The 17,298-nt window shown below is 45.3% G+C and overlaps 1 protein-coding gene across 5 annotated transcripts in view; it reads left to right on the plus strand.

Moving 5' to 3' along the window:
* Positions 1–17,298, plus strand: part of CHD5 (chromodomain helicase DNA binding protein 5) — a 477,691-nt gene that overhangs the window by 303,246 nt on the left and 157,147 nt on the right. For all 5 annotated transcript variants that reach the window (XM_063943432.1, XM_063943431.1, XM_063943430.1 and 2 more), the window contains 3 exons: positions 5,632–5,832; positions 15,397–15,534; positions 16,250–16,371. In XM_063943432.1, coding sequence (XP_063799502.1) covers positions 5,632–5,832; positions 15,397–15,534; positions 16,250–16,371 — 461 coding nt within the window. The remainder of the gene's footprint in view (positions 1–5,631; positions 5,833–15,396; positions 15,535–16,249; positions 16,372–17,298) is intronic.

Consider the following 17,298-nt stretch of genomic DNA (forward strand, 5'->3'; position numbering starts at 1 on the left):
AGTCTAGAGGTCACCATCGAAATATTAGGAGGTATATTATGAATCCATTGTTGCAGGATTGCCTTCCTGCCAGCTGCTGATAATATCATAAGCAGTTTTTTGTTAGCCTTGGGGATGCCAGGTTGATCGGTTAGACATCCGAACAGTGCCCAGGAAGTGGTGCAGCTAAAGGATATGTCTAGGGATGTAGTTCCATAGTGATGTACCTCATGCCAAAACTGTGACACCAGAGCGCATTCCCAGAAGCAATGGAAGAGGTCGGCCCCCTCCATTAGGCATTTAGTGCATTTACTATCCTCTGAAATGCCCATCAGTGATCGGCGTTTAGGGGAAATGTATGCCCTATGGAGCATTTTATAGGCCATTTCTTGGTAAGAACTTGCAGGAATAAGCTTCAAGGTCAACTGAAAGTGATTTAAGAGGGATTCAGGGGTGACCGTTGGGATGTGGGAGGACCATTGGGACAGCTCCGGAAGGTCCGCGTCTGGGATAAGTTCTAGACGGATACGTGAGTAAATGGTTGATATGGAGTAGCAGGTCGACTGGATTAGTGTGTCCAGAGAGTTAAGAAAGTCGATCCCTGTCAGTTTAGATAATACAGTTTTAAGATAGTGTGTTGCTTGGAAATAGGCAAACTCGTGGTGAGGAAGTAGGCCGTATTTCTCTCGCGCCTCCACGAAAGACAGCGGGGCGCGGGAGGGGTTAAGCAGGTTGCGCAGGTTGCGAACGCCAAGAGAGTGCCAGGTAGTAAAAGGTTGTAAAGCTCCCCCCTCCTGAAACTCTAAGTTGCCGATAAGGGGCAGTGAAAGTGAGTATAGATATTGGAGTTTGAGAGATTTCCTTGCCATTTTCCACGCCTGCATTATGGGGAGTAGTAGTAAATTAGTGGTGATATGTAAGGCCAATTTGGAGGGCTTGGCATGTAAAAGATAACTGAGGGATAAGGAAGCACATAGTTGAGAATCTAGTCTAGAATCTGTGTAGTAATTATTATTTCCAAGCCAATCCATAGCAATGCGTAAGAGGCACGCAAGATTGTATTGTTTGATATCAGGTAGATTGATTCCCCCTCTAGGTACCGTCTGGGTTAATTTTTTCATGCTAATCCTCGGGCGTTTACCAGCCCAGATGTATTTGGAGATAGAAGCGTTCAAAGAGGATAGGTCTGATTTAGATAACAATAGGGGGGTCATCTGTAGAACATAGAGGAGCTTTGGGAAACTGGCCATCTTAAATAAGTTACATCTCCCTAGCATATTAAGGGGGAGGGATTGCCAGAGGCCAAGTTCGGTTCTAATCTTATGCAGGACTGGAGTGATATTGAGCCTATATAGGTGGCATGGTTGAGCAGGGAGTGCAACGCCTAGAAAGGTAATATGTGTATTCGCCCATTTAAAGGGAAAGGCGGTTCCCCAACCCAGTTTCGCCTGTCCATATATGGCCAACGCTTCTGACTTACTATAATTGATGGTAAACCCTGCAAAAGAGGAGAAGCGATCAGTCATGGCAATTAGTTGTGGGATTGTATGGTGAGGGTCTGACATGAAAAGGAGGAGATCATCTGCGAATGCCACCGCCCTTAATTCCTGTGTTCCCACAGCGATGCCCTTATAGTTCTTGTGTGACAGGATATGGCGTATAAGGGGTTCCAGTGCCAAGTCAAAAAGGAGGGGGGACAAGGGGCATCCTTGCCTAGTGCCTCTTTCTAACGTGAAAAATGAAGATGTCACATTATTGACTAAAACCTGCGCCACTGGGTTGGTATATAAGGTTTGCACTAGGTTGCAAAATACTGTGCCAAACCCCTGGTGGGCGAGCACTCGGGATAAGTGAGGCCAGGCAATTTTATCGAATGCCTTCTCTGCGTCTAAATTTATAATGATGTTATTTTTGGCCTGGTTAAGGCGGGTGTAGGATATTGCAGTTAGGGCCGCCCGCACTCCCCGTGTGGATTGTCTACCTTTGACGAATCCCATCTGTGCAGGTGAAATGAGATGGGGTAAGTATACTTGCAACCTGTTAGCTATGATTTTAGTCAAGATTTTAAAATCCTGATTGAGGAGTGAGATGGGGCGGTATGACCCAACCTGAGTAGGGTCTTTGCCAGGTTTTGCTAGCACTATGAGTTTGGCTTCATTGAAACGAAGGGGAGTCTCCCCTGTTGTTAGTATATGGTTATATAATCGTGTTAATATGGGGAGTATGTCGGCCTCTAGCACCTTGTAAAATTCAGCGCTGAAGCCATCAGGGCCAGGGCTTTTTCCATTGGGGAGGGACTTAATGGTGGCCCGCACCTCCTCCTCAGTTATGGGGGCATCCAACGATTCCCTCTCCTCTAATTCCAGCTTCGGTAACTGCGCCTCATCTAGGAATGATTGACCATCAGTTGCATTATCAACGTCGGCAGTATATAGGGACTTATAGAAGTGCATGAAAGCCGAGCAGATGTCAGTGGGATCAGAAAGAACACTTCCAGAGCTGTGCAACGAGTCAACCCATGTTTTGTTTCGGGGTCCCCTGACCAGGTTGGCCAGGAGCTTACCGGATTTATTCCCCCACCTATGAAACCTGTTCCTGCCGTAGTCGTAGCTGATCTGGGCCTGCTCGGTGAGAAAAGTATCATAGATTTGTTTTGCCATGAGGTACGCCTCCCTGTGGGTAGGGCTATCGCTTTGTTTATATGTGCGATATGCAAGTGTGAGAGCTGCGCTGAGTTCCTGTAATTTTATATTAAATTTCTTGCGCTTAGAATTGACGTAGGAGATGATATGGCCACGGAGGACTGCTTTAGAGGCTCCCCAAAAAAGTGGAGTGTTAGATTCTTGATCCAGGTTGTCAGTAGTATAATTCTGCCAGGTGTGTTTAAGATGTAATAAGAAGTCCTCTGAGTGTGTGAGATATGCTGGGAATCTCCAACATTTAGATATGTTTTGAGGTAGGGACAGGTGTAGGGACAAGGTAATGGGGGCGTGGTCCGAAATAATGATGTCTTTAATTGAGGTGTGGGTAACTTTAGAAAAGAGGTGTTTGGATAGAAATAGATAGTCAATGCGAGAGTGAGTAGAATGTGGGTGGGAATAGAAAGAATAATCTCGTTGAAGGGGGTTATGTAGACGCCAGGGGTCTAATAAGGTGAGTTGAGAACAAAACGAGGAGAGTAGAGTAGAGGAGGGTCCGGGTTTTTTGGTACTTACCCCCGACCTGTCCATGGATGGATCAACTACCGTGTTGAAGTCTCCCCCTAGGATTAAATTCTGGCTACCCCAGGATAAAACTCTTTGAAGAATATCTGCAAAAAAGAGATTGTTAGATCCAGTAGGTGCATACACGTTTAGAAAGGTATATATCACTTTGTCGATTAATACATCTAAAAATATAAATCTGCCCTCAGGGTCGACATACTTTTTAAGAATAGAGAATTGAAGATTCTTATGAAAAAGGATGGCCACACCTCTGGTTTTATTGGTGTAAGGAGCAGACACGCATTCTCCAATCCAAGGGGCTCTCAATGACACAAGGGAGTTATGCTCCCAGTGCGTTTCTTGCAGGAACACTACTTGAGGGGACAAGCGAGAGAGATGAGCAACTACCTTCTTGCGCTTAATGGGGCTATTTAGACCCTCCACATTCCAGGAAACTATATTAAAGTCTAAAAGTGGGGTTGTCACCGGGGTTGAGGTCTGGGAAACAGTGTGGTTAGCCATGCTATCCTACCCCCGTAGATGGAGAATAGAATATCAAAATTGTACAGGTAAAACGGTGCCCCCCCCCGTCCCAGTGAGCAAGGAGGGGCCAACCTATGGAGGATCGAGACACATTATCCCAGCAGGCAAAACAAACAGACACATAAACATACAAAAATATCAAACTAACAAATAGAGAACAATGGGAGGCTAAGCCTCCAGCATGCAAGAGTAGCATGCCTTGATCATATCCCGAACACTGTGTGACCTGTAGATGAAAGCAGTTGTGAAGATAGGCAAGCTATAAGTAAGGGTGGACAGTCAAGCGTCAGGGTGTGCCAAATGGGTCTTTGCCGCCGTCGGATCGTCAAAAAAGCACGGTTTTCCATTGACCAAGACCCGGAGGCGGGCAGGGTATAACAATGAGAACTTGACGTTTTCTTCAAACAGTCGCTTGCATATCGGAGCGAACTCTCTGCGCTTGTTGGCGACATGGGTGGAGAAGTCCTGGAATATAAGCAGCCTTTCTCCCTTATAAAGGAGGTTCGCTGATTGCCGGTAGTGGTCCAAGAGCTTAGCTTTATCCGCGTAGTTTAAAATCCGTAGGATAACAGGTCTAGGGCGTCCCGCGGCTTCTCTGCACAGAACTATTTTTTATGTTGTATTGTATAAAGTATTTTTTAATTAAAAAATAAATAAAAATAGAAGACCGGAAACTAGAAGCTGACAGTTGATGAGCTGCGTGCTGCTGCAGCGTAGAAGGGTGTTTGTAAGACTTTCTCAAGTCTGAAGCATCTTTTGCTAACAAATGGCCTCATTCAGAGTTGCACGCAATTCCGAAAGCGGGTGGATTCTTAGCAACCTGTTTGTGCGTTATTATTTGTTAAAATGTAATTATATAGTGCCAGCATATTCCATTGCACTTTCCAATTGGGAACAAAATAATAATAGAACAATAATAAATCTAGACTGGGTAATTGCAGACAAAGGTAAAAGGGCCCTGCTCGCAGGCTTACAATCTATAGTTATGGGCTGCACATGCATCTTAAATTACTTACGAGCGATTGGGAGTTGTCTAGAGCAGTGTGGCTTCTCGCTTACAGCTGGATGGGTGTTGCTGGGGCTTTTGAGTGTAGAGTGAATTTGACGTGAGCACGTACACAGAGTTTCATCACAGTCTGAGGTGTACCTATGCAGAATATACATTATAAGCAGTTGTATCTCTTTCATGTAGCCTCTGGCTGGTGCATGTGCTGATGATAATGACAAGCGGAAGCCTGGGGTAGGTACAGTCACATAGACACGCCCGAATCTGCACACTGGCGGACTACCGATTGCAGGAAATGGCCGGGATTGCGACTCGTAGTCAGGCCCAAAATATATTAATGCCTGTAATAAACTACGGATAGCTTATAGCTAAATACTTTACAAACAGTGTAATACTTACTTTAATAAAAGCTCTCGCAAAATCATTTAAATAGAAGTTGTTTCTGCCACTCCCCAGTGTGAGCGACCTTCCTGGAGCAGCTGTTTCTTACATAGTATTGTTTTCTTTAATTAACATTACACAGGAAGATGTCTTTATAGCAGATGGTGTTTTCTTTAAACATAGACTGTAGGGATAGTGTTTCTTTGGGGATAGTGCGGGCCATGAATATTGCAACAAGACTGAACAAAACAGGCAATTTTTTAAAGCATACGGACTCATTTAGAGCTGTGATCACGTCCATTGTCATGGTGTGAATATATGCTTTTTCTGTACTGCGGATGCAGCCACAATACATTCATATCTAGAATCATCCATGGCCGGATAAAGCCTTCAGGGGGTCTGGGCACTTAAGACACTGTAATCAGGTTCCTACATCTTCTGATACAATGCCACTTGTCCTGAGACCTCACCCTTACATTAGTGACTTTTATGTGATATAACAGATATGTGTTTCCGCAGGGTCATTCTAAAGGTCCATATCTGGTCAGTGCTCCCTTATCCACCATCATCAACTGGGAGCGCGAATTTGAGATGTGGGCGCCAGAGTTCTACGTTGTCACCTACACTGGAGATAAGGACAGCCGAGCAGTAATCCGGGAAAATGAATTTTCATTCGAGGATAATGCCATCAAGAGTGGAAAGAAGGTGTTCAGAATGAAAGTAAGATCATGTATATATGAATTTCAAAGAGGGCAATCATAATTTTAATTATGTTATATTGCTACACTGCACTTAATCAGTACATTCAAAGATAAATACAAATACCATTGCTTATCTAAAATTCAGAATCCCACTTTCAGGTTTTCTTCAATAGAGCCGTAGAGATGGATATAATCCTATTGGGACCTCAATTGTAAAAAATATTTTTTCTCCCAGACGGTATCTTCATAATAGGGGTTACGTGAGGATGGAAGAATGTGAAAATGATAACAGTTCCTAGTGGGTGAAATTAGACTCGTACTAAAACTCCCAAAAGATAGGCCAAGGGCCACTCGTTACTTACTGTATAAAATATTTATTCAACTTTTCTTTATCAACAATTGGTAGAATAAGTGCTTACATAACACTCTTATGGATGCAGTTTTGACCCCACTTAGGGTTTGTTGTCTGCAGCCGCCTGTCTTACCCAAAAAGGGGCGCCAGCTCTCAACAGAAGTGTCCTCAGTGGAATTCACGTGCACCTTCTTCCTACACATTTCATCTTTAGCAAGACGTTATCTGGGGAACATCAGAAGGTGTATAACATAACATTTTACATACTTTTTGCTGGAATTAAACAGGATGGATTGATTTAGAATGTACTTTAATTATACTAAACGTATCTTTCCAATATTAAGGACTGTACTCTATCCTCTCAATGCAGCAAATTTCACATTCAAGTAAGAAGACACTGAAGCACTTTGTGGACCTTGAACTTGTGATCTCGTGCACCATGGACCTGTAATCCAGTTTCTATATGTATGATTCTCAAACTATCTAAACTTCGTGAATTATAGTTTTCATCCTCCTACTTCTAGGCCTCAGCCAATCCCCTGCAGACTGTGGGGATGTAAGGCAGAAAGTGAGGCTCAAACATTGCCAGATTATTGAGGTCTCCTCATGATCCAACTGATCCTATTTTGACTGCTTGTTTATATCCTTGATTTTGACCTTGGCTCCATCTGAGTACAATTTTGTCTCTGATACTGTACATCTGGTCTTGTTGCTTGACTACAGCTCTGTCTTACCTTTTGGCTACCTGCTATAATGCTGCTTGGATACCCATGTACCGAACCCCTGTGTCCATGTCTTCCAGCAATTGGGATCCTATTCCTGTAATATCAAACCCTACAAATAGATTTTGCTGGACATAATGTTATGGTTACTGAGAATCCATCTGCAGACTCAGTCATTTTGCAGCTTGTCCAGCTGTCACGGGAGTTGCAATTCAGAAGTGTCTCAGAGGAATGCCTGAGGATAAATGTTGCAAGATTGCCTGGCTGTTAACCACCCCAAACAATGAAGGTACTGTACATGTTTTTGGACATTCTTCGCTCAGTGTAATGAAACTCCAGACTTACTGTATGCCACAATCTCTGTCAAGGTGGGATCCTTGCTCAAACATGAAGCCTTGATCTGTTCTATGCCCTACATGGAAGATATTGACACAATCCTGACAACCCTGCCAAGTTTCAGAACTTCTTCACTGCAGCATTTGTTGATCCTCACCACAGTTCAACCACTGAAGCTGGGATAAGTAATTTATGGCATGGCCGTCACTCTGTCCTGAACTATACTTCAGAATTCCAGAACTGGTTTTATGAGATGGAGTGGACTTGTGCTTAATCTTATCTGCTCGTCTTTACCGGTTTCCCAGAGGTCTATCAGATGAGATTAAGGACAAGTCAGTGCGTATTGATCCACTTTCCACTCTGAAGAATTTATTTAGAAGTGTCTTATGGCTGATGGAGTGACATTTGGAGTACAAATGAGAATGTTTACACCCTGGTGCAGACAATTTCTGCAGTTAAAGCTGAAGTTCTTTTATACGGCACATATACTTTTTCTCAATTGTACCTTGAATACCGATAAATTATGGTTGCGGAGAGTAGATGTTATTACTCTGTGCCTTTTCTTAAAGTGTTTTCTCTATCGTCCTAGTGGATGCTGGGGTTCCTGAAAGGACCATGGGGAATAGCGGCTCCGCAGGAGACAGGGCACAAAAAGTAAAGCTTTTCCGATCAGGTGGTGTGCACTGGCTCCTCCCCCTATGACCCCCCCTATGACCCTCCTCCAGACTCCAGTTAGATTTTTGTGCCCGGCCGAGAAGGGTGCAATCTAGGTGGCTCTCCTAAAGAGCTGCTTAGAGAAAGTTTAGCTAGGTTTTTTTATGTTACAGTGATTCCTGCTGGCAACAGGATCACTGCAGCGAGGGACTGAGGGGAGAAGGAGTCAACTCACCTGCGTGCAGGATGGATTGGCTTCTTGGCTACTGGACATCAAGCTCCAGAGGGACGATCACAGGTACAGCCTGGATGGTCACCGGAGCCGCGCCGCCGGCCCCCTTGCAGATGCTGAAGACAGAAGAGGTCCAGAATCGGCGGCTGAAGACTCCTGCAGTCTTCTAAAGGTAGCGCACAGCACTGCAGCTGTGCGCCATTTTCCTCTCAGCACACTTCACACGGCAGTCACTGAGGGTGCAGGGCGCTGGGAGGGGGGCGCCCTGGGAGGCAAAATGGAGATAGGCCCCGCCGGAAAAGGGGCGGGGCCTATCTCCTCAGCACACGGCGCCATTTCCTCTCACAGCTCCGCTGGTCAGGACGGCTCCCAGGTCTCTCCCCTGCACTGCACTACAGAAACAGGGTAAAACAGAGAGGGGGGGCAAATTTATGGCGATATTTGTATATAACAAAGCAGCTATAGGGGAGCACTTATTATAAGGCTATCCCTGATATATATATAGCGCTTTTGGTGTGTGCTGGCAAACTCTCCCTCTGTCTCCCCAAAGGGCTAGTGGGTCCTGTCTTCATTAGGAGCATTCCCTGTGTGTCTGCTGTGTGTCGGTACGTGTGTGTCGACATGTATGAGGACGATATTGGTGTGGAGGCGGAGCAATTGCCAAATATGGGGATGTCACCTCCTAGGGGGTCGACACCAGAATGGATGCCTTTATTTATGGAACTACGGGATAGTGTCAACACGCTAAAGCAGTCGTTTGACGACATGAGACGGCCGGACAATCAATTAGTGCCTGTCCAGGCGACTCAAACACCGTCAGGGGCTGTGAAACGCCCTTTGCCTCAGTCGGTCGACACAGACCCAGACACAGGCGATGACTCCAGTGGTGACGGTGACGAATCAACCGTATTTTCCAGTAGGGCCACACGTTATATGATTTTGGCAATGAAGGAGGCGTTACATTTAGCTGATACTACAGGTACCACTAAACAGGGTATTATGTGGGGTATGAAAAAACTACCTATAGTTTTTCCTGAATCAGAAGAACTAAATGACGTGTGTAATGAAGCGTGGGTTGCCCCTGATAAAAAGCTGATAATTTCAAAGAAATTATTGGCATTATACCCTTTCCCGCCAGAGGTTAGGGAGCGCTGGGAAACACCTCCTAGGGTGGACAAGGCGCTAACACGCTTATCTAAACAAGTGGCGTTACCCTCTCCTGAGACGGCCGCACTTAAAGATCCATCAGATAGGAGGATGGAAAATATCCAAAAAAGTATATACACACATGCAGGTGTTATACTACGACCAGCTGTAGCAACTGCCTGGATGGGCAGTGCGGGGGTAGTTTGGTCAGAGTCCCTGATTGAAAATATTGATACCCTGGACAGGGACAATATTTTACTGTCGTTAGAACAAATAAAGGATGCATTTCTTTATATGCGTGATGCACAGAGGGATATATGCACACTGGCATCACGGGTAAGTGCTATGTCCATTTCGGCCAGAAGAGCTTTATGGACGCGACAGTGGACAGGCGATGCGGATTCAAAACGGCATATGGAAGTTTTGCCGTATAAGGGGGAGGAGTTATTTGGAGTCGGTCTATCAGATTTGGTGGCCACGGCTACAGCCGGGAAATCCACCTTTCTACCTCAAGTCACTCCCCAACAGAAAAAGGCACCGACTTTTCAACCGCAGCCCTTTCGTTCCTTTAAAAATAAGAGAGCAAAGGGCTATTCATATTTGCCACGAGGCAAAGGTCGAGGGAAGAGACAGCAACACGCAGCTCCTTCCCAGGATCAGAAGCCCTCCCCGGCTTCTACAAAAGCCTCAGCATGACGCTGGGGCTTCTCAAGCGGACTCGGGGACGGTGGGCGGTCGTCTCAAAAATTACAGCGCGCAGTGGGCTCACTCGCAAGTAGATCCCTGGATCCTGCAGATAATATCTCAGGGATACAGGTTGGAATTAGAGACAGATCCACCTCGCCGTTTCCTGAAGTCTGCTTTACCAACGTCCCCCTCCGAAAGGGAGACGGTGTTGGAAGCCATTCACAAGCTGTACTCTCAGCAGGTGATAGTCAAGGTACCTCTTCTGCAACAAGGGAAGGGGTATTATTCCACTCTTTTTGTGGTACCGAAGCCGGATGGCTCGGTAAGGCCTATTCTAAATCTGAAGTCCTTGAACCTGTACATAAAGAAGTTCAAGTTCAAAATGGAGTCACTCAGAGCAGTGATAGCGAACCTGGAAGAGGGGGACTTTATGGTATCCTTGGACATCAAGGATGCGTATCTCCACGTTCCAATTTACCCCTCACACCAGGGGTACCTCAGGTTCGTTGTACAAAACTGTCACTATCAGTTTCAGACGCTGCCGTTCGGATTGTCCACGGCACCTCGGATCTTTACAAAGGTAATGGCCGAGATGATGATTCTTCTTCGAAGAAAAGGCGTATTAATTATCCCATACTTGGACGATCTCCTAATAAGGGCGAGGTCCAGAGAACAGCTAGAGATGGGATTAGCACTGTCTCAAGAAGTGCTAAAACAGCACGGGTGGATTCTGAATATTCCAAAATCCCAGTTAATGCCGACAACTCGTCTGCTGTTCCTAGGGATGATTCTGGACACGGTTCAGAAAAAGGTTTTTCTCCCGGAGGAAAAAGCCAAGGAGTTATCCGAGCTTGTCAGGAACCTCCTAAAACCAGGAAAGGTGTCTGTACATCAATGCACAAGAGTCCTGGGAAAAATGGTGGCTTCTTACGAAGCGATTCCATTCGGCAGATTCCACGCAAGAATTTTCCAAAGGGATCTGTTGGACAAATGGTCAGGGTCGCATCTTCAGATGCACCTACGGATAACCCTGTCTCCAAGGACAAGGGTGTCTCTTCTGTGGTGGTTGCAGAGTGCTCATCTATTGGAGGGCCGCAGATTCGGCATACAGGATTGGATCCTGGTGACCACGGACGCCAGCCTGAGAGGCTGGGGAGCAGTCACACAAGGAAGAAACTTCCAGGGAGTATGGACGAGCCTGGAAACGTCTCTTCACATAAACATTCTGGAACTAAGAGCAATATACAATGCTCTAAACCAGGCAGAACCTCTGCTTCAGGGAAAACCGGTATTGATCCAGTCGGACAACATCACGGCAGTCGCCCATGTGAACAGACAGGGCGGCACAAGAAGCAGGAGGGCAATGGCAGAAGCTGCAAGGATTCTTCGCTGGGCAGAGAATCATGTGATAGCACTGTCAGCAGTGTTCATCCCGGGAGTGGACAACTGGGAAGCAGACTTCCTCAGCAGACACGATCTTCACCCGGGAGAGTGGGGACTTCATCCAGAAGTCTTCCACATGCTGGTAACCCGTTGGGAAAGACCAATGGTGGACATGATGGCGTCTCGCCTCAACAAAAAACTGGACAGGTATTGCGCCAGGTCAAGAGATCCGCAGGCAATAGCTGTGGACGCGCTGGTAACGCCTTGGGTGTACCAGTCGGTGTATGTGTTTCCTCCTCTGCCTCTCATACCAAAAGTATTGAGAATTATACGGCAAAGAGGCGTAAGAACGATACTAGTGGTTCCGGATTGGCCAAGGAGGACTTGGTACCCGGAACTTCAAGAGATGATCACGGAAGATCCGTGGCCTCTACCTCTAAGGAGGGACTTGCTTCAGCAGGGTCCCTGTCTGTTTCAAGACTTACCGCGGCTGTGTTTGACGGCATGGCGGTTGAACGCCGGATCCTAAAGGAAAAAGGCATGCCGGAAGAAGTCATTCCTACCTTGATTAAAGCAAGGAAGGAAGTAACCGTGCAACATTATCACCGAATTTGGCGAAAATATGTTGCGTGGTGCGAAGATCGGAGTGCTCCGACGGAGGAATTTCAACTGGGTCGATTCCTACATTTCCTGCAATCAGGATTGTCAATGGGTCTCAAATTGGGATCTATTAAGGTTCAAATTTCGGCCCTGTCGATTTTCTTTCAAAAAGAATTGGCTTCAGTCCCTGAAGTCCAGACCTTTGTTAAAGGAGTGCTGCATATACAGCCTCCTGTGGTGCCTCCAGTGGCACCGTGGGATCTAAATGTGGTTTTGGACTTCCTAAAATCTCATTGGTTTGAACCACTAAAAAAGGTGGATTTGAAATATCTCACATGGAAAGTGACCATGCTTCTAGCCCTGGCTTCTGCCAGGAGAGTGTCAGAATTGGCAGCTTTATCTTACAAAAGCCCATATCTGATTTTCCATTCGGACAGGGCAGAACTGCGGACTCGTCCGCATTTTCTCCCTAAGGTGGTGTCAGCATTTCATCTGAACCAGCCTATTGTAGTGCCTGCGGCTACAAGTGACTTGGAGGACTCCAAGTTACTGGACGTTGTCAGAGCATTAAAAATATATATTGCAAGGACAGCTGGAGTCAGAAAATCTGACTCGTTGTTTATATTGTATGCACCCAACAAGATGGGTGCTCCTGCGTCTAAGCAGACGATTGCTCGTTGGATCTGTAGCACAATCCAACTTGCACATTCTGTGGCAGGCCTGCCACAGCCTAAATCTGTAAAGGCCCACTCCACAAGGAAGGTGGGCTCATCTTGGGCGGCTGCCCGAGGGGTCTCGGCATTACAACTTTGCCGAGCAGCTACGTGGTCAGGGGAGAACACGTTTGTAAAATTTTACAAATTTGATACTCTGGCTAAGGAGGACCTGGAGTTCTCTCATTCGGTGCTGCAGAGTCATCCGCACTCTCCCGCCCGTTTGGGAGCTTTGGTATAATCCCCATGGTCCTTTCAGGAACCCCAGCATCCACTAGGACGATAGAGAAAATAAGATTTTACTTACCGATAAATCTATTTCTCGGAGTCCGTAGTGGATGCTGGGCGCCCATCCCAAGTGCGGATTATCTGCATAAATTGTACATAGTTATTGTTAACTAATTCGGGTTATTGTTGAAGGAAGCCATCTTTCAGAGGCTCCGCTGTTATCATACTGTTAACTGGGTTTAGATCACAAGTTGTACGGTGTGATTGGTGTGGCTGGTATGAGTCTTACCCGGGATTCAAAATCCTCCCTTATTGTGTACGCTCGTCCGGGCACAGTACCTAACTGGAGTCTGGAGGAGGGTCATAGGGGGAGGAGCCAGTGCACACCACCTGATCGGAAAAGCTTTACTTTTTGTGCCCTGTCTCCTGCGGAGCCGCTATTCCCCATGGTCCTTTCAGGAACCCCAGCATCCACTACGGACTCCGAGAAATAGATTTATCGGTAAGTAAAATCTTATTTTATTTGTACTATGCTCTTTTATGCCCCTCTTGCTTTTTGTTACTTTTTGTATTGAAAAATTGTGAAAATCTAATAAACAGATTTAAAAAAGAAAAAAGCTGAAGTTCTACAGTAGGTTCCGATTGTACACCAAATTTTATGTCCGTTGAGGAGTTTGTGCAGATTGGTTTATACGGCATCACCTGTCACAAATACAACATAACCGCAGATGGGAGGAAGGCTTTTGTTTTATTGTTCTTCTCCCAATGACAATACACAGTCTTGTAATCTCCATCTGTTTATAATAGGACACATATTGTTCTCTGCACTTCTTCCAAGAACATTGCTACTTGTGTAGTCTCTTCTGTATGTCACTCACAAATCACCAGACAACATTGTATTCCTGCTGCTCAGCCCCAGAGCCAATTACTAGCCTTTGTGCTACCTGCTACCACTTTGCAGTCACCTTAGGAGTCTTCTGTTCCTGTAAGGTCTCCACTTACACTGAAGATATCAGTACACCAGTTCCTGCTCAGATACCTACCAAGATAGTGACCATCTCTCCCAGCTGCTGGACTTACTTGGCCAGTTGATTCAGAAAAATACAGGCTTTAGCCAGCAAGCTGTACTCTGGCATTTGGACAGGTCTGATAGTTTGGACTCTCGCAATTAGAGAAGAGAAATTCAATAGGGCCTGATTAAGATGTGCAGCCAGTGCTGCTCTCCATGTAGCTGAGTGATTATTACTCTTATGGCTCATGCATTACTCGAGTGGACGCACAAGGCGCTATTGCGTACAGGGCTGATGGTATCAGACATGGAGCAGCAAAGTAAATGGATGTTCCTGGGCAGTGACTAGGTGATGGCCTGAAGATGCAGCTTGTGGGCGTGTCTGTGCAGGCGGATGCGTTCTCAGAGGCATAGCAGTTCCCACAGAGGCCATGGTCAGACAGAGACAATGCGCAGATGTAGATGGTGGCTGCAATGGTGTCGGGTGTCTGGAATCTCTGTCGATGTTACTGCATGCATGGTCCCTAACAGTGAGCGTCTCAGTATCTGCACACTCAGGAGCACACTAGTGCACAAGGGGAACGCGAAACTAGCATTATCATATTATCACACACGCAACTCTGACAGCAGCAGTCAGAGTGGACTCAGCAGTGCCTTCCTCTGAATCAGGCCCTTAATGTCCTGGAATGGACTGCCAGAGAGGGAAAATGCAAAGGGGCATGCTTCATTCAGTGGGTTATCTGGAGTAAAAGAATTTCCATCCAGGCAAGACAAAAATAAATCTGGAAACCTCCTTTAAAGAGGGATGCAGTCATGCAAGAAAATACACTAAAGCTGCCTGTGGGAGTCTGAACTTGTGAATGTGCACTACGGTCTCGTGACCAGCCAGTTAGGCTACACAATTGGGGTTTGTTCAAACATATATTTGTGTAACTTTTCACATTTTATTTTTCTTCCGCCTACTTCCTGGCCTTAGCCTGTCCTCTGCAAGCTGTGGGGTTGTAAGGCAGGAAGTGAGGCTCAACCTATGCCAGATTATTGAGGTCCTCTTGTGATCCAACTTCTCTTACTTTGACTGCTTGTGTATATCCTGGATTTTTACCTTGGCTCCATCTGACTATGATTCCTTCCTATCTGCTGCCACCCTGCTTGGATAACCGTGTACCGAACCCCTGGCGTTTGGAATAGTACTTTGGTTCTCTTATGTCCATAGCTTCCAGGATCCTATTTATGTAACACCATGCTGGAGCATGTCTGTAGCTGCCTATGACACCTAATACGTCCCTGAAAATTTGTTTCTAGACACATTGAGTGAAATGTACCACTCAACGCATCTGTGCTCTTGCAAATTCATTTGAGTATGATTTAGTAAATGCAGACACATGGCCAGACCCCGGTTGTAGTATCATGCTTATGTTTACCTTAGGGATCTCATTAATTTAAACCTATCCCAAACATAATAAGCTTTTATTATATCATGTATTAACATCATGTTCAACATTTTAATTTCTTTTTATCTAGAAAGAAGCGCAAATAAAATTCCATGTATTACTCACATCATATGAACTTATCACTATTGACCATGCCATCCTGGGCTCCATTGAGTGGGCATGCCTCGTGGTGGATGAAGCTCACCGACTGAAAAACAACCAGTCAAAAGTAAGTCCATGCTGAAGCTCTATAGGCTGAACTGCTCTATTGACCGAATGCCATTAAAAAGTCTCAGAAAACAACTTTAAAAACTTTAAACCACACCTCCCCAAAATAATGGGCAGACTTCCCAGAAACCACCCGATGCCAGGAGGCAGATCACGCAGCTCCATGTGCTATGTTACAAGCTCGCTTCTGGTAAGGGGAAATTTGGTTAGCCAAAAAAGAATGTCATTATGAAAGGAAGCCCAGCAAACGGCATTCTGCTTTGCTGCATGAAGATATTTTTGAATTAGCGACAGTTTCCCAACGCTTCAGCTAACATTTGTGAAGCTTGATCTGTTTGTACATTGCGGCTAGTTATCTATTAAAGCGTACATTGTACAGTGCAATTCAAATTTTTGTAAATAATAAAAGCTATTTATTGAAAGGGATGAGTTCTAAACATTCCTTAGTATTTACAGAATTTAATTAATAGCACATAGAGTTGACCACATGGATTATGAATTAGAATTGGGCCTATATATGGACATAAGTGATGATAGATAGATATATATATATATATATATATATATATATACTTAAGACGTTTGAGTTTTTGTAATGCTTCCCAAATGTTTATAGATATAGCCAAAATTTTCTTTACCTTGTGTCTGTTAGACATGTAAAGTATTAACGCTTATGTGTTGTTATAAACTGCCACCACATAATGTTCTTTTCCAAGTTCTTTAGGGTATTGAATAGCTACAAAATTGACTACAAATTGCTGCTAACTGGAACTCCGCTCCAGAATAACCTAGAAGAGCTGTTTCATCTTCTTAACTTCCTTACACCTGAAAGATTCAAGTAAGACTTCCTCCATGTCACAAGGCTTTTGTCGGTGTGAAACCAGATTGTTGGAGTTTTTGTTTTTAGCCACTTCAACTTTAGCATAATATATTTACAGGTCATATTTTAAAATTTGTTAACAACTTGGTCTTTCTTTAACCGTTCTTGAGAACATACTGAACGTAAACTGTGCTACGATGACTGGGTTCAGGCTTGTTTACCGAAATGACTTCCTATATGCCTTGGGATCAGTTAGAACTCTAATCTACAATAAGAGAGGCGAAAACCTGCTACTTGGAGATTTTACTTTTTACTTTTATGCTTTTCTGTGTGCGGATAATTCTCTACCTTTCGCACATAGGGGGTCATTCCGACCCGATCGCTCGCTGCAGTTTGTCGCAGCGTAGCGATCGGGTCGGAACTGCGCATGCGCCAGCGCTGCAGTGTGCCGGCGCATGGCAGTCGTCAGTGCCCAGCGATCGCCTCTGAGACAGAGGCGGTCGCTGGGCGGGAGGGGGCTGACCGCCGTTTAGTAGGCGCAGTCCGGCCAACGCAAGCGTGGCCGGACCGTTGGGGGGGGCGTGGCGCGGCAGCAGCGACACATAACTCTTCTTACTGAACTGTAGGGTGGTTCTTCATTCTGAAGTATGGGTAGTTCTTTTTACTGAAGTATGGGTGGTTCTTACTGAAGTATGGATGGTTCTTCTTACGGAAGTATTGGTGGATCCTTTTATGGAAATATGGGGTGGCTCTTATAGAAGTATGGGGGGTTTCTTATTGAAGTATGGGGTAGTTTTTATGTAAATATAGGGTGGTGCTTCTTACTGAAGTATGGTTGGTTCTTCTTACAGAAGTATGATGTGGTGCTTCTTTCTAGAGTATGGAGTGGTTCTTCTTATGTAAGTATAGGGTGGTTTTTCTTTCTTAAATATGAGGTGGTTTTTC

This window comes from Pseudophryne corroboree, chromosome 10 (genome assembly GCF_028390025.1).
Source record: "Pseudophryne corroboree isolate aPseCor3 chromosome 10, aPseCor3.hap2, whole genome shotgun sequence".
In the NCBI taxonomy this organism is placed as follows: domain Eukaryota; kingdom Metazoa; phylum Chordata; class Amphibia; order Anura; family Myobatrachidae; genus Pseudophryne; species Pseudophryne corroboree.